Source organism: Cololabis saira, chromosome 23 (genome assembly GCF_033807715.1).
Source record: "Cololabis saira isolate AMF1-May2022 chromosome 23, fColSai1.1, whole genome shotgun sequence".
In the NCBI taxonomy this organism is placed as follows: Eukaryota; Metazoa; Chordata; class Actinopteri; order Beloniformes; family Belonidae; genus Cololabis; species Cololabis saira.
Window position 1 is genome coordinate 17,309,318 of NC_084609.1, and position 22,366 is coordinate 17,331,683.

General features: G+C 37.7%; 1 protein-coding gene across 6 annotated transcripts in view; it reads left to right on the plus strand.

The window, feature by feature from the left end:
- The first annotated feature begins 4,670 nt into the window (after nt 1-4,670).
- Nucleotides 4,671-22,366, plus strand: part of cacna2d4a (calcium channel, voltage-dependent, alpha 2/delta subunit 4a) — an 83,567-nt gene continuing 65,871 nt past the window's right edge. For 5 of the 6 annotated variants that reach the window (XM_061715016.1, XM_061715019.1, XM_061715021.1 and 2 more), the window contains exons 1-10: nt 4,671-5,281; nt 6,361-6,557; nt 12,440-12,521; nt 15,349-15,465; nt 15,756-15,815; nt 18,208-18,370; nt 18,460-18,591; nt 18,930-18,990; nt 20,175-20,325; nt 20,826-20,900. In XM_061715016.1, the coding sequence (XP_061571000.1) occupies nt 6,382-6,557; nt 12,440-12,521; nt 15,349-15,465; nt 15,756-15,815; nt 18,208-18,370; nt 18,460-18,591; nt 18,930-18,990; nt 20,175-20,325; nt 20,826-20,900 (1,017 nt within the window). In that variant the 5' untranslated portion in view covers nt 4,671-5,281; nt 6,361-6,381. Of the gene's footprint in view, nt 5,282-5,703; nt 5,735-6,360; nt 6,558-12,439; nt 12,522-15,348; nt 15,466-15,755; nt 15,816-18,207; nt 18,371-18,459; nt 18,592-18,929; nt 18,991-20,174; nt 20,326-20,825; nt 20,901-22,366 lie in introns of those variants that run through there. The other variant, XM_061715017.1, reaches the window with a different exon arrangement.

Genomic DNA, 22,366 nt, shown 5'->3' on the forward strand with positions numbered 1-22,366 from the left:
ATCATGTATTCTATGTATTTTATTGCTCTAAACTGTTTTTATTCTGTTAAGCACTTTGTGACAAATGTCTGTGAAAAGCGCTATATAAATAAACTTTACTTACTTACTTACACTGGCTGTTTTAATGTTCTTATGAACATATCATACTCAAATTGTGTGAATTAATTTCCTGTCGTCAAGAATCTACAATTCTAAGGAAGAAAACATATTGATTAGTCATGAGGTGGTGTTTCATATCTGTTTATCATAGCTCAACCTGATGTTCAAGAAAGTAGTTTCTTGGCATTAGTTGCCATGGTGATAAGTAAGACATTAACCAACTCCATGATACTGAAAGTTACCTCACTAATTCAACAACCCTGCTTCACAAGCACTTTTCAACACAGCTGTTGGAGAGAAATTGTGCAGAATTGACTCAAATGCTCCATTTTTATTTTACTGCTCCAAACAGTTCAGGACTAAAGAGAATAACAAAGAAAATGTGGGATATCCCAAAAACATGTGTGTTTTCTGTGTGTTACTTTCTTTTGTCCATCAGTCCATTAATACCGCTTATCGTGGTCAGAGCTCTTAATGGGCCGGTATCAGCTGGAACCCAAACATGAGTAGGAAATACGTCGACATGATAACTGATCAAAGGTGTTCCAGAGTTCTGCGTCGTTTCTTTTTCATCATGAGAGTAATTTGGTTCTCTTCAGACTTCCTTCCTGCTTCCTCTTGCCAGGGAACACTATGGCAGCACGAACTGTAATTAACATCAGCATCAACATTTACAGAAGCAGATTTTTATCTATTCATTTCTTTATTTTTGTTTCAAACCAACCCAGAGAGTGTTGTAAACCAAAGGATTTTAAATTCATACCGGTACTCATAAAAACCAAAATATACATTTATATGTAGATATATAAAAAGAACAGTTGGGGTAGTATTTTAAAAGTAAAACCCACGTTTAATATGGTTAAAAATGTCCAAATATTTTCCCTTTCTAGAGTTGGACGCAGAAACACAAACACAAACTGTTCCTGATTCGAGGAGGTTCCACCTCATTGGTTTAGCTGATGGAGCTAAAAGTAAAGGCTGACTATTAGCTCTGCCTTGGAGTAATCATCGATGCCTGGTGTGTGTGTGTGTGTGTGTGTGTGTGTGTGTGTGTGTGTGTGTGTGTGTGTGTGTGTGTGTGTGTGTGTGTGTGTGTGTGTGTGTGTGTGTGTGTGTGTGTGTGTGTGTGTGTGTGTGTGTGTGTGATCAGAGAGGCGGGCTCCAGCCCACTATGCCACTCCTATATTCTCAGATGTCAGCTGCCATGCAGTCACCTGCATTTGCTGGTTTAACTTTGAATGTCCAATACTATTCTGTAACATTTTTCTGATTTTTTTTAAATTTTTGTTGGATGGAGATTTAATTTTTTTATCACAGATTTTATATCTGAGGTTTTCCCCCTTTAGACGGTGCAGCTGCTGGTGTCCAACAAGAGTTGGAGCGATCAAGGTGAGTGAAACCACACAGCTTTCTGTCACAGCTATGCGTATCAACCTGCATGGGCACTTTTTGATTCTGTTAGTCATTTCCTCTTTAACGTGTATGTTCAAATGATGCTTGTATTGTAAGTGTAAAGGTCTGATTGAAATTTTAACTGAAAGAAAAACACAGAAAAAAAACTGTTCACCCCAAAACATTTGCTGCTTATAGAGATCACAATATCTCATAATTGTTCATTTTGGCTTTTCCCAAACAAACCTAAACAGCTTCTTCACAATCTCTCCTAATTAAAGAGCATTTGGTAACAAAAGATGCCATTTTATAAGATGTTAGTTTTTTCTAATTTAATTGATGATGCATTGGCAAACATTTGAATTAAAATGTATCCCTGTCTGTGAGAGGAGACATCTTTAACTCCTCTTTCATCCTTTAAATGTGATTCTAAGGATAGATATGTTCAGGATGGTGCAGCTTTTAAAGGTTGAAATAAAGTGAAATAAAATTTAGTGGAAGAAAAATAAGAAAAAGGCAGCTAAGACTTGATCCTCTTAATCAGTGAGTCAGTGAGGGCACAGGAGTTCAAATATTAGTGTGTGTGTTTGTGTGTGTGCGTGAAAATACTGTCGGTTGGCCTCAGTTTGCGTGTGACTGCATGTTACAGTCCGTATCTACGCTCTTTGTCATTAAACCGATTGTTGTGCATTCACTGGTGCATGATTGCTTTATGCTCATTTCCAGATTGTTTTATTGCATTTTCATCTTCTTAACAGCATGAGCAGATGTTTTATTGCGTGTGTGCTTGTGTATTGTTTTAGTGTGTGCGTGTATAACTCATGTACAAGCTTATTGTATAAAGCATAATTGGGGAAATAATAACAACATTTCAGAAAACACAAAAAGACAGAAAAAAACAATAGGATTTAAAATGTAACCTGCAGTTGTGTTTTCTGACATTTTCTGACATTCTTGTCTGTCAATGTGTTTTCAGGTATTCTACAAAGCAAGTTCTTTTACGGTCAAAAAAATAACAGTAAAAAAGCATCAGAAATAAAATATGTAGAACTGCAGAAGATTCAAAAACCTTTTTTGAAAGAAAATTGACCAAGCAAGATTAAAATCAAACTTTAAAAATGTCAAAACCAAGATTCTTCAGTGCAGTGTATTTCATAATCTTTTTACCTTATCCTGCAAATGCACATGCAAGGAAATGCGTCTTTATATTTTCACTTTGGGTGTTTCAAAAAAGATCACCAAATATATGTCAGCCTGCACACAGCCTCAACCTGCAATGCAGAGATGGATTATAAATAAATAAATAAATAATACCACATCACTTTTAAATCTTTTCCATCTGTGTGTGTTCTTATATCATATGGGGACCAAACCCTGGCAGGACCAACTTGCAGGTATTGGGAGCTGTAAACATGAGGACTGAATTGTCCCCTCAAGTTTAAAGTAGTTTTTTGTGTGTTTTTCAGTGTTGAGGCTTAGTTTTAAGGGTACGCTCGGGTTGTAGTGGGGTTATGGTTAGGGTCAGGCCATCAGTGTGATGAGAAAGTTTAAAATAAGGAGATAGTGTATCGTACCAATGGAGTGGCCCCACTAAAATCATGAATTAGTGTTGAAATGAGCCTGAAAGAAAGAAATGAGCCTGAAAGAAAGAAAGAAAGAAAGAAAGAAAGATATGAGCCTGAAAGAAAGAAAAGAAAGAAAGAAATGACCCTGAAAGAAGGAAAGAAAGAAATGAGCCTGAAAGAAAGAAAGAAAGATATGAGCCTGAAAGAAAGAAAAGAAAGAAAGATATGAGCCTGAAAGAAAGAAAGAAAGAAAGAAAGAAAGAAAGAAAGAAAGAAAGAAAGAAAGAAAGAAATGAGCCTGAAAGAAAGAAATGAACCTGAAAGAAAGAAAGAAAGAAAGAAAGAAAGAAAGAAAGAAAGAAAGAAAGAAAGAAAGAAAGAAAGAAAGAAAGAAATGAGCCCGAAATAAATAAATAAATAAATAAATGAGCCTGAAAGAAAGAAATAAATAAATAAATAAATAAATAAATAAATAAATAAATAAATGAGCCTGAAAGAAAGAAAGAAAGAAAGAAATGAGCCTGAAATAAATAAATAAATAAATAAATAAATAAATAAATAAATAAATAAATAAATGAGCCTGAAAGAAAGAAAGAAAGAAAGAAATGAGCCTGAAATAAATAAATAAATAAATAAATGAGCCTGAAAGAAAGAAAGAAAGAAAGAAAGAAAGAAAGAAAGAAAGAAAGAAAGAAAGAAAGAAAGAAAGAAAGAAAGAAAGAAAGAAATGAGCCTGAAAGAAAGAAAGAAAGAAAGAAAGAAAGAAAGAAAGAAAGAAAGAAAGAAAGAAAGAAAGAAAGAAAGAAAGAAAGAAAGAAAGAAAGAAAGAAAGAAAGAAAGAAAGAAAGAAAGAAAGAACCAGACCAGAAGACAAGAAAGAAACAAAGACATTTATTTAATTGGTTTTTATCAATTCAATTTAAATGGTGTAGTTTAGTAGCATTTAATATCGTTTAGAACAGTGATTTGGGGGCTCCAAAGACTGAATGTGGTGATAGATTTATAGTTACAAAGGTGGAGTTTGTGTTTGTGTACCTGTGCATGTGTGTTATGCAGTGAGAGTCCACTAGGTGTCTCACTGTGTTTCTATTAACACACAGCAAGTCACAGCTCCTTATGAGTACGGCAATCATCACAGAGACGGTGTTCTCCTGCTTTCTTCTGCTTTTTATTTCTTCTTCCTCCTCGTCTTCCTGCAAGTGTCACATCCTCGTTCTTACTATTGCCCCCCATGTCTTCCCATTGTTTTAATCTCAGTAAAAAGAGAAAAAGAAAGAAACATAGTGAACAGTTAGGAGAACTAAACCAAAGAAAGAAAGAAGAGTGGACAACAACTGGGTGAGAGAAAGTCTGCAGACAGAGATTGAGAGTAAAATGGATCTCAGGTAAAACACAAGCAGGGTGTGGAGGCAGTGGGTCAAAGAGCCTTAAGGCTGATTTATGGTTCCGCGTTACACTAACGCAGATACGCCATAGGCTACGTCGTACCTTACGGCGTAGGCTCTGCGTCGATTTAACGCGGAACCATAAATCAGGCTTTAGAGAGAAGATAAAGCAAAGGGAGAGAGAGAGAGAGATTGCGTTTATGTGTGGTTAGAGCATGAGGCGGATGGAGAGAGAAAGGAGGAATAGCGGGAGGAGGGGTTTAATCCTGCCTGGATTATGGTATGAACTAATACTGGAGAGAAAGAAGAGATACGCTGGAGAGAGAAAGTCACACTATCCATCCACCAATCCATCTGTTTTACTATATGTGTGGTTTGCATCTCCTCGTCAACTTTTTGATCAATCCACACCTTTCACCACCTTCCATGGACATGTATTCTGTGTGTTTCTGGTCTGGGACTGTGCCGGAAGAGGACTGAATCTGTGTGAGGACCGAAGTTCACCAGGACGTCCCGGCTCTTTTGCCACTCTGCTTCTTTTTTTTTTGCGGTTCCAACTGTGGAAGCCTGGCAGAGAGAAAAGGATGATGGGAGTAATAGAAATCAGATTAAGAGCCCTGGAGAGGGAGGCGTAAGAGGATGGCAAGACGCTATTGTAACCTTTCATGTGCAGAAGTGACCTTTGACTCTGGAGACAAAAGCTTTGGACACTCTTCTGTGTGCCGGGATAACCATCTTAGGTGACATCAGATCTGTCAATCACACCTTTTCCTCTTCTGCATTGGCTAAATGTGAACGTTGCTCGCAGACCGACGTGCCACTTTAAAGCAACATGACATAGTGAGTACCGTCCTCTCTCCTTCCCTAGAGAATGATTCAGAGAATTCAGACTTTATTTTCTTTTCGTAGCCTCCTACACACTTCTACACACCATCAATAGTTTCACTCTGTGGTCCACAAGGAAATAATCTCTTAAGTCTTTCCACTTAAAGTCTATAACGTCTCCGCATCAATGCTAAAGGCCAATTACAGTCTTAGTTCTGCGGACTGTTTTTAAGTTGACATCTGTTGACCGTTGACACGCATGACCTTCAGGCTCTATAGGTTACTGAGCAGACTCACAGCGGGTCTTTGTATAGTTTATCCAGCCCAGTGACTAAAAGAAGTCTCTTTTTCAGGTTTTTCCTCAAAATGAATCAATTAATTGTTAATTTTTCCGTCATATTTTGGTCAAATTTACTTTGCCCGGTAAATCAGCCAAAAACGCGCCTGTGTTTTCTGCCTTACTTCCTGGTAAGTTCTGTGTTGACAGGTCTGATCACACCCACTGAGCCAAAAGAGCTGCTGGTACATTTATCAAAACAGTTGTTAAATTCACTCTTTTGGACCATTTTCTCACAAAAACCCCACTGCTCAGTGCACGTGCAGGACCAAACGCTCAGATTGACAAAGTTTGCAGCGAGTCTATAAACTAGCCAAAACTAAAGACTTTGCCTTCTGCTGCTGGAGACCCAAGACAGAGCTGAAAAGAGTGAAGTATACCTTTTTCCAGGTGATCGGAGTCCTGACTGCAGCAGAATGCTCATACCTATTTCTTCTTTAGCAAATAAATGCCTTTTTCTTTTGTGCATTTTTCATACAACAAGGTTTTTCTAGGTGAGAGGTAACATCAAGAGTCTACAGTCAATGGTGCAGATTCCAGCAAGCTACGTTCCTTCTGGGTTAGGATGCTTGATGCAGTGCATGCAATAGTGTCTGGGGAGTTCTTGCCTTGTGCTGAGGTGTTTCCACACCCTACAATTATTGCATTTATGAAGCTCCCCTCTCTGTGCACCTGCGCTGTGACCTGACAACTTGAATTTTCTCATTTTCCTTTTTTTTTCACTTTTCTAATTTGATCATTTTTCTCCTGGAACCAGTTTACAACGATTGCTGGACTGATGCAGATTGCAGCAGCTGCAGGGATGAGCCACTGGAGTACGGGAAACGCCGGGAATGCCATTAAATCGGACAGAAGTGGGCCACGCAGAAGGAGGCTGATGATGCTGATGTGGATTATGGTCTCCAGCTCATTGTGCCTGATGGTTGATGGCCAGATGAAGATCCCACCAGAAACGTGAGTACAGCTGAGTGATGGAAAACCGTAACAGGGGCTTGTTATCCAGAGAACGAACCATTAATATCTTATCGTATTCGTCACTGGAAAGCTTCATGTAACCTACTTACAAAATACTAGAAAAAAAAGCATACGAATCACTTGACTTATCCAGACTTTTTTTTTTAAAGTTCTCAGAAGCCCTTATTTATTTATTTACACCTGCACTTTTATCATAAAAATGGCCTGTCTGTAAACGGCCTTTAGCTGCATTAAGATTGTCTTCTCAGTCACAATGAGACACATGACTACTGCAAAGATATTCACATTTTCCAGTAAATGTAGAAACATAACCACCACCAACCTATGGCTCATTTATAGTTTCATCAGGTTATTTCTGTATGCGCTCCCTCGTAAGTCTTCCAGCAGAGCAACCCTTCTGAAAGCCATACGTCAGATGGATGAGTCAATAGGGTTCTTTCAAATTTGGCGGATCACTCAAGATACATATGGGCCATCTGTCCACCTGTACAGTGAACTGCCAAACTGTCTAACGGTCTTTTACTGCTACAAACACACAGACACGCACGTGTGTGTGTGTGTGTATACCTGACTTAGTACACTAAAAGCCCTTTTTGGAGTTTCGCGGTCAGCACTTCTGGCAAGCTGCAATATCTTAAAATTTCAAAGCAAAACATTCAAGACAAATTGAATGCATTGATGTGGACTTCTGTATAGTCATGGTTCTCATTCATTAAAGCCTGCTGATTTTGTTGCTTATTCAGAGACTGTCATAGACATTTTACTAGGTAAACATTCAACACTATTACAACTCAGCAGCAGAAAACACATTTACATAACTGACAAAGCCGAGTGAAGTGAAAGTCATTGATCAGTGAGCTGGTTTGTTGAGTATGGAGATGGCAGATGGCTCAAAGCCTCTGGTGAAATGTGCCCTTTTCCTTTCTGTTGTCCTGTACCTGCAGCCAGAGGGCAAGAGTTACAACAATTATTGTTCCTTCGTCAATTCAGTCACCAGAATCCTACATTTATGATTTAATTTAAGCACTTATGTATACAGTTTTTCCTTAAAGTTCTGTACTTTTCACAAAAAACAAAAAACACGACGGAAATAAATAAAGCTTGTGTTTTAATATTTCTTTAAGTAAACTCATTTACATTGATGCCAGCAATATGTTTCCAATAGGTTGAGACAGGAGCAGCGACGGACTTGCCAAGCTGTGTCGCTGACAGGTCATCTCGTGGAAATTTCCAGGCTAATTAGATTAACGAAAGGTGAAGGAGTTTTTCAGGAATAAGGATGGGGAAGGATTTTTTACCACTATCTGAAATTCAACATTGTTAAATGCATTTACTACTTCAGAGTAATATGTGTAAATGTAAAATGGAGATGAATTTAGGGATATTATACTGAGAAATCTCATGAACAAAATCCAACAGGTGACTACCAAGAAAAAAAATAAAAACAGGTGAGTCTCTGTCCGTCAGGGCATAGACGAAAAACTTTAAAAAAAGGTATGATTTTGGCACGCGCTCAGTAACACTTCTGAAAAACAGTTTTCATTGAACACAATTTATAAGTGCAGGTTAAAACTACATTGCAGATTAACAAAGGCAGCAGCCCACTCTGTGGTCAAACTTATTTACTGAGGTGATGTAGAAAACCGTCCTCTGGACGGATGACTGAAAATTTGAACTCTGGAAAGAGTCTTGCATGTGTCAGAGGAAAGGAGAGGGACCGTTTTGTTTTTTCTTAGCACATAGTTAAAAAAAGTAATCATAGTGGATGTGTGAGGGTGTAGTAATGCATCTGTAACTTTACATGAAACCTATAATGATGAACAATATATGCACATTTTGGAGAAGCAAATGCTACCATTCACTATTTTTCTTCAAGACAGGCCTTGCATTTTTCTGTTGCACCAGATTTGTCATGCTTGATATCAACTTTCTGGCTTGATTTTTGTAGATATCAGCAGATCTTAACTGACTGGTTAACTTATAAAAGTTTAATCCATACATATGTTGCAGCCCTTGGCCACGTCTTTCCAAAGAGGAGACTGGCTTTCTGAGACAGGATTCAAAAACATACTACCAAATTACAGATTGTAAAAACAATGGACGAAACATTACGTCACGTGATCCATGGGCTTCCAATGAGCCGTTTTGAAGACTCTTTTTCTTCGTAGTAAGCACAGTGTTGCTTGAGAAGCCAATGGGAACACGCCCACCATATGTCAATCAAAGTGAGCTTTGGCTTTGGTAGTTGAGAAACTGCATGAACCTCAACCCAGAAGTTAGATGGCTGGTACTTGTGCCAAATATGATTGTATAATGATGTGATGTTGCTTTTTTTGGTCTGGTGGCTGTTTTGTATGTATCCATGTAGGAGTGGTGTTGATGGTGATGGTGGTGGGTGTTGGGGGGTGCTGTGTTTTCTGCTTCCCAGAAGGTAGACGGAGCTTTTGCCTGAACAGCTTTCAAATGTTCTGCTGAGTTAAAACACCAACAGATCAATACACAACTGTCAGTCTTTAACAGCCTATTAGCAAGGCGTGTGAGTGTGTGTAAGAGAGATGTGTTAGTTCAAAGGGGGTGAGACTGACAGAAATGATTTATTACACTTGAAGTGGATAAATGACATTTATTCAATTCAATTCAAATATTCTTAATGAGTTTATGAATTCTTAATGAATCCATATCATAGTATAATTGTACAATATATTTATTGTAAAATCATCATCTTAGTTGATATTTGTGTTTGTGTCTGTTTAAAATGATCAGCGAGTCCAGTATATGGAGGTGGAGGTTGGAGTTTCAGGCTGCGCCTGGGCTGGAAGGCAGCAGCAACTGAACACTAGGGATGGGCGATATTTTACCGTTCACGATATACCGTCAAAATAATTCCCCACGGTAAGAATTTGTCATCTCGCGGTAAAAACGATAAATTCCCGTTGAAGACGTTTTTGTGTAACAAACATGGCGGAAGGCCGATCTGAGAGCGAGGAGCTCGTTATTAAACGAGGCTCCAGCTCCAGCTCTGGAACTGGTTTGGATTTAAAAAGAGAGACAAGGAGCAAACATCATCTATTATATGCAGAGTCTCCAATAAAACAGTGAGTGCAAAGGATGCCAATACTGTTTCTTTATTTATCAGGTTGTATTTTTTTCTACTTTGTGATTTTATAAGCTAGGAAAACTTGAAAGACAATGGTACTTTTGCTGTTTGCACTGTTATCCCACTGTTTAAGCCATGCAGTTTGAATAAATGTTGAATCTGTTCTTACATTTCAAACTTGTTTAATTTGAGTCATTACAGTTTTGCAGTACAGGTGTACTAATTGAATTGGTTTTTATTAATTCAATTTAATTGGTGTAGTTTAGTAGTATTTAGTATTCTTTTAGAGCAGTGTTTTGGGGGCTTCAAAGACTGAATGTAGTGATAGATTTATGGTTACAAAGGTGGAGTTGAATTGGTATTTTTTTTATCGTCATTTTTATCATTATCGGGATAAATGCCAGAAATTATCGTGATACATTTTTTTGTCCATACCGCCCATCCCTACTGAACACGATGAATTACTCCACCTGGGGAGGATTTGGAAATAGGTGCATTCTGGCCCTGGAAGTTAACAATACGTAGACCAGATCAGAAACATCAGGCTGGTAACGGATGTCAAATGTTTTGAGCAATTACTGTATTTTACCTTACACCTTACTGTCAGTATCTTTTCCTAGTTTCTGTGTTCTTATTTTTATGATGTTGTGAAGCACATGATGTTACTGAGGTAAAAAAATCCAGCAAAATGTGGGGTCATTCGCTATATACGTCTTTACATAAAAACTCTTTTTCGATACCAGAGGGGTCACGTTGCACAATTGCATTATTTTTCAGACAGAGAGTCTACGTTCAACCTTTGTCAGAGTCACAGTCAGCTATGTCTTAGTTTTCATTTAACAAGTCACGTGTCTTAGACTCGGACAAGAATTATTCATTTAAAGGTGTATGTTGTAAGCATACAGACTTGTCTACTTCTCCCAAGTGATCAAGTGCAGCAGTGTTGAGTGAAACTGTCTATAAAAGGTATTTGTGCTGCAAATATACTGTATCCACACACAAAAAAAAACAACAAGAATTGATTGCTATGTTTTTATTAACCTGTATCGGCACGCTTTCATTGGCTGGTGTCTACACATCCACCGCCCAAAGGCTGCTGCCCAAGAACATCGACACTGAAAGAAGGCAGATATCAGCTGTGGGTGGTGTCTCTGCAGAAAAATACACCACAACACAAAATGATTCAATAAAAATCTACTTGGTGTTACTTCAAAGTAAAAGAAATCAGATGTGAGTCAGGTTCCTCTCGGTGACCAAATAAGCAAGATAATGTTAATCTGTTCTTCTTCATGTCTTCTATCTGAATATAATCAAAGTGTTACCAAAAGAGATGATTTAACTTCAAGCTATTTCACCAGACTAAAAATGATGTGGCCGTGGAAAAAAATAAATCAAAAAGCCTGACGTAAGTGTTTTAAAATGCTCCTGAACTATCACACGTTTTGTTTTGGTGATGGCAGCTGGGATAGTCCCCAGGCCTGCAGCCCACCCTCTGCATCATATACAGTTAGTTTGGCTCAGACCGTCAGCATTTCAGCAACCTAAAGTCTTTTCTGGGGGATATGAATTTAACTTCTATTATTTTTTTGCAATCTTTATCTAAAGAAACTATCATCAAGAATGAAAGCACAAAATAAATCCCAGTCTCATGTGGGATTCACAAGAGATTTAAATTGTGGTTTCCAAGATTAAACAAATTGAACAAATGATAATCCTGCACAAATTTGACTCATGTAGAATCTTTCAACGTTAACAATTTGCTTAAAAATGTTTATAGTATGATTTTGATTTGGAGCATGATTGAAAGAATCCAACAGTAACGCATCCACTAAAATTACCCGTATGATTTCAAAATGACATGCAGAAACTTAAAGAAATATAAGGCATGTGTGATATAATTTAGCACTGCTACAGTGAAAGGAACATGCTCTTAATTTTTGCAGTGATCGTATCAACAAGTCCGAATAAAATCAGCTGGTCTGAAGAACTGAGGCCGGCAGACCGGCTGCGACAGGCTTGTGAGCTGGCTGACCCCCTATAGGTCGAACCATCTGTTACATCCTGTCTACTCTATTATCTGACATCAGTGGTATTCACAAGGAGGATTTGTAGAATTACTGCATGTTATTGAGCGCAGAATAACCCCACGACCTGGTGCACCGTCCGTCCATTTCCACTGTCACCTTCAAAGTAATCTGTTTTAATCTATTACTGGGGACTGCAGAGGAACCTCTTATCACGATTGGCTGTTCACATTCAAGGCAACCTTTAATAGACACTAGCGTGTATTTTATTTGATTTTTTTGTCCTTTCATTTTAGAAAAGTATAAAGGAAAACCTTGTTGACATAGCTGACATCCATCCATCCATATTTATTCATTTAACTGTCCGGAAACATAATAGTGCAGTCAACAGCAGTTTGGTACCTTATTATGTTTTAAAGCATATTTCTGGGTCTCACATGTTTTTTTGTTTGATTGTTTTTTAAATTAGCAATCTTTTTTAACCCAAAAATATGCAAAGAGCTATAAAGTGTAACAATTATTTATTTGCATTTGCTTTCTATGTTAAAAAATGATATATAATATAATATTATATTATATATATAAAATGATTACATTCAAGTTGCAAATACGTTTTATTTGTTATATGTCAACATTTTCCTTGTTATTGGGACTGCTGGGATTGCCCAGTTGAACCAACACTAGCCATTTAACAGGAGCAGGATTAAACGTAGCAGTGACCTGGATATTTCTGTGTCCAGTGTGCAGGAGTGGGCCGTGTCCTTCGGAAAGCAGATGGCTGAGATGTCTGGCAGATACTCCGGAGCGAAACTTCTACAGAAGGTAAGGAACCCCACACATTCGCGTAGTGACCAGAATAATACACACAGATGCAGATGTTGTTAGACAGACCCAGTGACACACATACAAACAAAACCGATGCATGCCCATAAACGCGTCTACAAGGGGATATTTATTGGGTTTTTTTATTTGGGTTTTTAGTAATTCCAGTCGGACTGTGCCAGGGGTGAAAGTAAGCCAGTACGATCCGGTACTCCGTACCACCAAAAGATTCTGTGCCGGTACGCAGTACCGGGAAAAAAAACACAAATTGCTGACAATAATCTTTGCATACAGCAGGTCTTGAACCCTCGATCTTTCACACCAAAGACAGCGACAGTGACTGCTCAGCCATGACTCAGCTCCGCCTTTTTATCTGACTGACTGAGTGAGGACAGACCAACATAGCGATATAATCTAACTGAGTCCCGAACTGTTTTTTCGTAATTTTTAAAATATTTGTAAGATATAAATATTAGTAAAACCCCACTATTTGTGCTTTTGTGAATAGCGTATTCCAGTCTTTACTTCCTAGACACACACACTGCATGGAAGGGAGCATTTAATTTATTGTTCACGTAACGTTACTTTTATTTTTTCACGACCAAACCACGCACTTTATTTATGTCATTTGCACCGGGCAAGGACAAAAAATAAATGATTCTACCAAAATTCCAAAACTTTTTGTGATTGGCTGACACATTACCAGCATATTTCAAATATGCTGGTAAATAATCACACGCCAAATAATCACAAATATGATATTTGTGATTGGTTTTCATTCCTCGTTTCAGGAAAAAAAGAAAAAAGCGTCAAAAATGTTGAAGTAACGTTTTTTTTTTAATGTTTACTGTTCAGCTGCTGATGAATTTAACTGTAAATTTATTCTAATTTGAAACAAAACAAATTGTTTGATTTTGAAAGTTTTGTCAACATTTACAAATTATTCTGTGACAATCCTTGGTCCGGACTGGCCTTTATTTACACCATTTAAATAAATCATTTGCTATAGGCCTACACAGTGTTGTGTTCCTAATTTCTACACCGTACAGGCGTTAAAAAATTGAATGCGTGTTCAGGGATGCAAGAAGCTGGTGGTGTGAGGAGAACAAGCCATGAAGGTTGGGGTCGTAGTACCAGCAAGAACTTTAATCTACTTTCACCCCTGGACTGTGCTGAGTAGGAGTTGATAATTGTTGTAATGGGGAAAAAATAAACTTTTAATGATGGTCAGTAATGTATATAAACCCACATAGATAAATGCAAAATCATAGATAAATGCAAATCGTACAGAGGAGATTAGTTGCGGTTGAGCTCCAAGTCTACATTCATTTATTTTATTGGCTGTCTTTAAATTAGATATATAACGCTAGAGCAAGTGGAAACTCGCAGCTAAATTTTGCAAAGTAAAACTCGGCCGCTGAAAACCGCATGCAGTAAGACAAATGTAATTTGAAGACACAATTTGAACTTTAAATGAAAATGACATTATCATGGCAAAATGAAATATCCAGATTCTGTTAGATTAGCCAATGAGAAATGCACAAAGTGACACACATTTTTCTGTGCAACATCTGGATGAAGCCCTAAGACCAATCTGAAGACAGACTTAACCCAAATACCATTCTGATATGTCTTTTAGTAATTAGTACGTGCAGTCTTCCTTTGCATGCCACCCTAAAGAATCCCTGGTAGCCCTTTTCACCATCTGTCACGCTGTAACTGCATCCTCATTGAAACATAGCAAGAATCTTTCAATTGTACAATATAAAACATTATTCTCTTTCACTATCCAGCAGGCTGGAAAAAAACAATTTACTTGCTTAATACTGAAAAAAAAGAAACTTATTTGTCACAAGTACTGGAAGGCTGGTTGCTTTCATAACAAAAACAGCAGACTAGTAAATCTTTTGAATGAAGGCCGGCTCACAGTCTTGACACGGGTTGGGGGGGTCCCGGCCTGAAGGTTGTCTGACTCGTGATAAACAAGGATCTGGTGGTGAGCGCTGAGGAGACCGGAATAGGTTTTCTGAGCAGTGATGAATCTAAGAGCTGTAGCCGTGTCAGGAGGCTGCCAGAGAGCTAGGAACCACAAGCGCATCCGCACACACACACACACACACACACACACACACACACACACACACACACACACACACACACACACACACACACACACACACACACACACACACACACACACACACACACACACACACACACACACACACACACACACACACACACAGAGGAGAAAGGAGAAGGAAACAGTAGGGAAGGCTCCCCCAGCAGCCGACTGAGGCCATGACATTATTATGTTTAATTCCAAATGAGATTATCTGAATTATGAGTTATTAAATAACATAATCCAGTTTTTGAGATCTGTGTGCAAGACTGTAAGACTGATTCTATAATATCAGGATCTCTGTTTCATATTTGGGTCTTTTTTTTTTCAATTTTCTTTTCTCATTGAGTATTGGGCTAAAAACTGTAAAGTACTAAAAGGTAACATGCCTTTTTTTTAACAAGTTGCCATGTTTTGTTAATGCTGAATGATTTATGATGGATTTGCACTTGTCCATTTCACTTGCATTGAGATTTCCTTTGAATGCATTTTGGAATTTCCCAACAACACATCCCAGATGCCAAGGCCAAACTTGAAAGCAAGTCAACAAATGTTATCTGCTTTGTGGGCAAAGATTCTTGTAAAAATTGAGATAATTTAAGATATTTTAACCAATGTTGATTGTCACCGTGGATATGTTTTGGTGAAAAGCAAAAAGCTGTTAAAAATCTGTTACTTATAAAGCAATTTCTGTCTGTTTGGAAGAAATACAAGGATATTGAGAGTGTGGTGAAGATGGAGGAGGTGGATGGTGAGGAGCTGGCGAGGGATTTTGCTGAGGAAATGGAGCGGATGCTTGGGAGAAAGATGAAATCTGTGAAGGTAATGATGACTCATACGTAATCTCTGCTGCACATTTACTTACATATGTATAGACATTTTTAGATAGTACTTTTATACCTTTTTTTATATTTTTATATTTCATTTTGAGCTTGTAACTGTCTGTTTCTTGTATGTTATGCTGCTGCTGCACAATAATTTCCCAATCCTGGGATCAATAAAGTACTTATCTTGTGTTATTATCTTACTTGTAAATGTAAATAAACAGTCAATTAAATTTGTGGTGATGCTGTTAATTTCACCAATATTTAACACCCTTTATTCTGTCACAGAGTTTAGCAGAAGCAGCAGAGGATGCTGATCTTGGCCACGAATACAATGAAACACTAGAGGTAATTGATAACTTGCACCAAGTCATGCTGAGACATTGGTCCTTTAATTCTTGATATGTTCTTTAGGTGATAATAGGTTGATTTCACTACTGTCTTAACGTGGCTGTTAAGATCAAGGCCTGGTCCAGAACCACTCCCAGATTTCTGACTTGGCTATTGGATTTTAGCTTCACTGCTTAAAGCTAAATGCTGACCTTTAATCGTTCTCCCTTGGCTCCAAACACTATTATTTCTATGTCTTCATTTAACTGGAGAAAATTCGGGCACATCCACTGTTTAATTTGTTCAATGCATTTGATCAATGTTTGAATTGGATTATAGTCTCATGGTGAGATGGTAATCTATGTGTCATCTGCATAATTATGGTAACAGATTTTGTTATTTTTCATAATTTGAGAGAGTGGGAGCATACAGCTCTTAAACAAAAGAGGCCCCCGAATTCAGCCTTGAGGAACTCCGTATGTTATTTTTTTATAAGCTCAGATCTGTAGTTACTGTAACTAAAGACACAAAATAGTCCCTGTCTTTTAGATAGGACTCCAACCAGACAAGTGCTGTGCAAGAAAGTCCAACCAAGTTCTTCAAGATGTCTATAAAGATGTTATTGTCAACTGTGCCGAATGCAGCACTGAAATCCAATAAAACCAAGACTGAAATGTTGCCACTATCCGTATTGGAGCAGATGTCATTACGGACCTTTACTAGAGCCTTATCAGTGCTGTGGTGTGGCCAGAAACCTGACTGGAAGACATAAAAACAGTCATTTAGTGTCAGGATGTTATACAGCTGTTTTTGTATGATTTTACTTAGAAAAGGAAGGTTTGATACAAGCAAGTCATGAGTGACTTGTCTAGCATTTCTTTTTTTTTTTTTTTTAATTGGCTTAATGGTGACTGTTTTTAGGCACCGAGGAAAGATACCTGAAAACAGAGATGTATTTACAATGTCTAGAAGATCTGAGGCCAAACAATGTGCAACATTTTTTCAAAACCCTGGTGGCAGAGTATCAAGGCAGCAAGTGGTGAAATTCAGGTGATGTATGATGTAATCCAGGTTCTTATGAGTGATTGGACAGAACTGTGTCATGGTTTTTCTCAGTGGACACAGAGATCCTGCGTCCAGGATTGAATTTCTGATTTTTTTCAGTAAAGAAAGAGGCAAACTCGCAAGCAGTTGGATAGAAGTTTAGGGTCCATTGACTCAGGGGGATTTGTTAGTCTGAGAATAAAAGTGTAAAAAGGGCATGCATTATTGTTGTTTTTGGCAATTATATCAGAAAATGTGATTTTTCAGCTTTTGTACTATATCTGCTCAGTCTATTTGCATTGTTGCCCTTTATTCTCAATTTTTTCGTCTCTTTTTTTAATACATTTCAAGGTCTGCCATAGTGTAGGATTTGTAATCATCATTTTTTTCCCTTTAGTTCCAAAATACTTCTCAGATTCTTTTCTGGAGTCAGATCAGGATGCCAGCCAGCACCTGTTCCCTCTTCTACCACAGCTATGCCTTTGAATTGAGTGCAGAGTGTGGTTTTCCAATCTTTCCTTGAAAAATGCAGGAACATTTCTGCAAAAGTGTGTTCCCTTAAAGAAGCTTGAGGCCGGATTGTGGCAAGATTTATGAAAAAAAATCGTATACGTTTTAAGTTTTCTAGTAATAATGTCAGATGAAGCGTTCCAAACCCAAAAGAATGATTCCTCTAGTGTATCTCTCCTTTGCCTTGAACAGGCTGTGTGCTGCAAAATGTGCTGCAATTCGGTCCCAAATTTCCCGCGCTGGGCTGCGGATGTGACGTCACATGACGCTGCATGTGCGTTCTCCCCGTTCTCCCGTGCCGGCTTCACTGTTGGCTGCAGTACCCCCAGCGGCCGTCGTGGTGAAGGGTGGCGCTAGAGAGTCTCATTTCTTAAAAGGAGCCTCAAGCTCCTTTAATGGCAGCATATGTTAATACTGCCATGGCAGAAGTGTAAATGATTTGTGCCAAGGAAACTGAACACCTCTGTTCATCTTTGCTCCTCAGAAACACAGCCTTTTATGGATACTTTTTTTCTTTCACCATATTAACACTAAACTGCCTTGATAGCAGAAATTGAAACAAGAAAACCCTAAAATATCCTGGGTTCATACAGTCAAAGGACTAAAAGTTGGAATAAATTCAAGAATCACTGTTTTCCTTGCTTGTTCTTTTTTTTTGCATTTTCCTTATCATCTCAGCTTTTTCATGATTTGGGATCATAACACTTAATTCATAAATTTTTTTAAAACCTTCATACTTCATTGAACAACATGATTGTGTCCAATAGACTCAACAGTCTTGACATGTTTACAATATTAAATGACTATACAGTACCATGTACAGTATATTGTCCCTAACTGTGATTTTTCTCCCTAGTTTGACTACTTTAACTCGCTATTGATCAACACGGTGGACGATGATGGGAATCCAATACCACTTGGTGGAGAGTTCGCCCTGGAGGAAAATGAACATTTCAACAAACTGCCAGTCAACACACAGCAGAGTAACATACAAGTTCCAACAAATGTTTATAATCGAGGTAAAATAAATACAGAGCCTGAATTTACTGGGACTTGCTATGAAAATGACCATAACTCCTGCAGAACCTCCTTTTTTTGTCTTTTGCAGATCCAGATATTTTAAATGGAGTCTACATGTCTGAGGCCTTGAATGACATTTTCATGGATAACTTCAAAAAAGATCCAACTCTCACCTGGCAATACTTTGGCAGTGCCACGGGTTTCTTTAGGCTGTACCCAGGTACACTGAATCGCCAACCTTTAAAGCAGTATTTTGCATTTTAGTTGTGCTATTTGAAGGTATCAGTGACTTTTGCTTCAATGACATGAACAAAGCTGCAGATAATTGCACGTAAGCTAAGTGCTGTACTTACACAGCAACTGACAGTACAAAAAGCTGCCTACTGGTTCATTCTTGTTTGCATGTGTCTGCATGTGAGTGAAAAGTAATTAGCAGGGAATTTGTGATACAGCTTGTTTTACTCACACGTTGCCTCATCTGTCACAGGCTCATTTGGCTGTCCTGTCTCCATTGCTGCATGCACGCTGAAATCTGTTTCCTCTCTCTTTTTCCTTCAGGGATCAAGTGGATGCCAGATGAAAATGGTGTGGTCACCTTTGACTGCAGAAACAGAAACTGGTAAGGCTGCACTCCTACTAGTCATGTCTTTTTCCTTATTAATGTTATTTGAATACAGTAGTTGTAGCTGTCAGAGGATTTTGCAAATGTTGACAGCTTTAGTGAAGAATCCATCTTCATGATAATCTAAGTTTAAAGGCCTCGAGTCCGGTTAACATGTAGAATTGGCCACTATCCTTCAGCTGTTACGACCAATCTGATTGGTGGAGTGCTAGGCCTTGACGAGCGAATCAGAGTTAACTGGAAATGACAATGGTAAATTTACTAGATAAACAGCGAAGGTACAAACGCTAAACTACACTCAATTATCATGTCAGTTTGAATTTGGCTTGTGTTTGATTGTATAAAATTTTCAATATTAGCCATCTTTTTTTCGACCCTTCTTTACTTCCTTCAGACGTGAAAACTGCCGACTCAGTTCAAAACTCATCATCATCATCATTTGTGAACTGGCACACCTGTTGACACCGATTTAAGCATTAAATATAAAAGAGTAAATTAGGCCCTTATAACTATAACAAGGAATTGATTATTATTTTTTATTATTTTTCTATTATATTGTCAAAGAATTGTATTCGAAATTTTCAGGATTGAATGCTGTGCTACAGTACTTTAAGATCCAGTATGGGATCATTACATTTTTTTTTTCATTTTACTGGTTAAAATCATTACATTTAAAAATTTTAACAAATAAAATTAAACCATACTTTCCGCGTTTCTGCCTGTTTCCATGGTAGTTATTCTACATGCACTCCTCTAAAAACAGAAAATAAAATAACATTTAGTTTGTTTGTTTAAGGGTACATTTGCATTCGTGTCTGAACTCTTTAGTCTTTCACAGTAAACCCGGTTCCAGGATCTCTCCAGGGTTCCTAGACAGACATATTGTTGTCTTGGAAAGTGGAAACGAAAGAACTGAACGATGTAGATCTGGAAAGCTTCTGTTCATAGCTGCTGAAGAGGAAATCGCATTTATGTTAATTGGCTTAGATAATCAGGGGATGATGATAAAGAGCTAACAGAAAGCACAAACGGAAGGACAGAGAAACAAATAAAGAGATCAGACTTTATCTGTGTCTGCCTTGGCTGCTCCTAGACTGTCATACCCTGGGGTTCTCATGCCTGGGGTTAAAAATACCTGGTACTGCCTCCTTTTCGTCATTTGTCTTTTTCTGTCTTCAAAGGTACATCCAAGCTGCCACTTCTCCCAAGGATGTGATAATCGTAGTTGATGTCAGCGGAAGCATGAAGGGACTCAGGCTGACAATAGCCAAACACACAATTAATACAATCCTCGACACACTGGGAGAAAATGATTTCGTTAACATAATCGCTGTAAGTACAGTCCCAGTGACACAAACGCAGATGCATGTGAGCAGTCTGAGAGTTTTCATATTGAAGTTCTGATGAGCAAGACGTGGAAAGCACCTCCTCAGCACACCATGAAGTCACGCAAACACAATGCAAACTTTTATCCCGCATGATCAATCATTAGCTAAAGCTTAAAATTCCTTCAGTCTAATAGGCTTGGTCTTACTCCACATGTAATCATTTGCCGACTGCAAATCCTCAGCTCAGAGATGCATAGAAAATGCAGGGGAAAAAAAAGAATCTTCTAATTTCATTTTTAAATTAATTTATTTTAGACAGGAAAGGGGTTTATACCATTTGGTTTGATTTGTCTGAGCAGTTCAATAATAAAAAACACAGACATTTACAGACTAAATACTATTTAAAACATTCAAGGGAATCGATTGAAGGTGTTAACCTTTTATAACCTGTTGACGTCTTTATTGTGCATCTTTTACTTCATATACTTTGTTTTCTGTCTCCAGTACAGTGACTACGTCCGCTATGTAGAGCCCTGCTTCAAGGGCATTCTGGTACAAGCTGATCTGGATAACAGAGAGGTAACACGCACACATAAAATGCAGATGCACATGGACTCACAGCTAATTAGTACAGTTACCTTCTGCTGACCCATTCCGGTTAATCCCTTAATGACAAAGAGTCACATCACAGTTTAAACATCACAGTGAGAGTTTACTGAGTTCACCGTCCCTGTCACACTTCTATCACCGAGCATGGTGATAGAACATCATACTTGGGTTGCAGGGTAATTTGTAATAAATTAATAGTATTAATAGCTGATAATAACCAAATATGATCAGGTTGGTTTTCTACCTGTTTTTCAGTTTTCAGAGTTGAAATAAGGCATCTAAACCACTCCTCAAGAAACTCACATCAATAGAAATGGAAAAAGTAGTAAAAACAATAATTCATCAACAAGATTTATGATGCAAAATATCAGGGTTCCAAATGTTACCAGAGCAGACAGCGTAAACACCAAACATTTATTGTAGACTTCTGTTGCTCTTGGATTTTAATTCAATTGCACTGCAAATGTCACGGATACAGGTAATTTAGGTTATTGCAGGTTTGATTGATGTTTATTACTCAAAAATTGTTATTGCTCGGAACGATGGGTCGTAAGTCACTAATTAACAAGTTAAATATTCATTTTTAAAGGGTTATCTTGATATAAATTGAATATTTTGGAGATACAGTTGGAGATTAATTGCAGAATTCTGATGTGGCTGATGTTAACATCCATGAATGTTCCTGCAATTTGGAATATAGTTTGAGTGTCCTAAAATTTAGAAAAACATGGATCTATATTACCTAAATGATTTTATATTTTCACCACAATGATGTTACCATATTTTCTTAGTCAAATTATTGCAATAATATGTTGACTTTACCGTGAGAAGGTTTCCATCTCCTCATTAGATCATCATTACTGATAACAGTAATAACAGTTTTGTGTCATAATTATTTACCCTTTACCCTTTGAAAAACGTTGGACAACTTACTTTTCTATTTATTGCATTTCATTTTACAAACATCCAAATACACATGTGGACAGTTTTGTTGGTACACTTCCTCTAAATAATGAAAACAGAAGTGATAATAGGTAATAATTTACTTTAAGTTGAATAATGAAAATTGACTACAGTTGTGAATTTGTATTATATTATTCATTTTATATGGATGTGCAAATATTTTAGAAGAAAAAGGGAATATGCGGGTCCTTATCCGTACCAATGTTTTGAGATCTAAAAAAAGGCTTCCTATCTTCATTTCTACTTCGCTTCCCTGCATCCACTCTTACTACAATCGTCATCATCTCCTCCATAAACACATTTTTTTTTTCATCTCTTCTGTCTCAGTACTTTACTTTCTTTCTTTTTTATTTACTAGTCCAACCCCCGAACTATTTAACTATTCCATTGCTGATTTTTCTCTTTTCACTTCATCACATTTTTTCTTCTTTTTCATGTCCCAGCACCCACCCAGTCTTTATCTATGTGTGTGT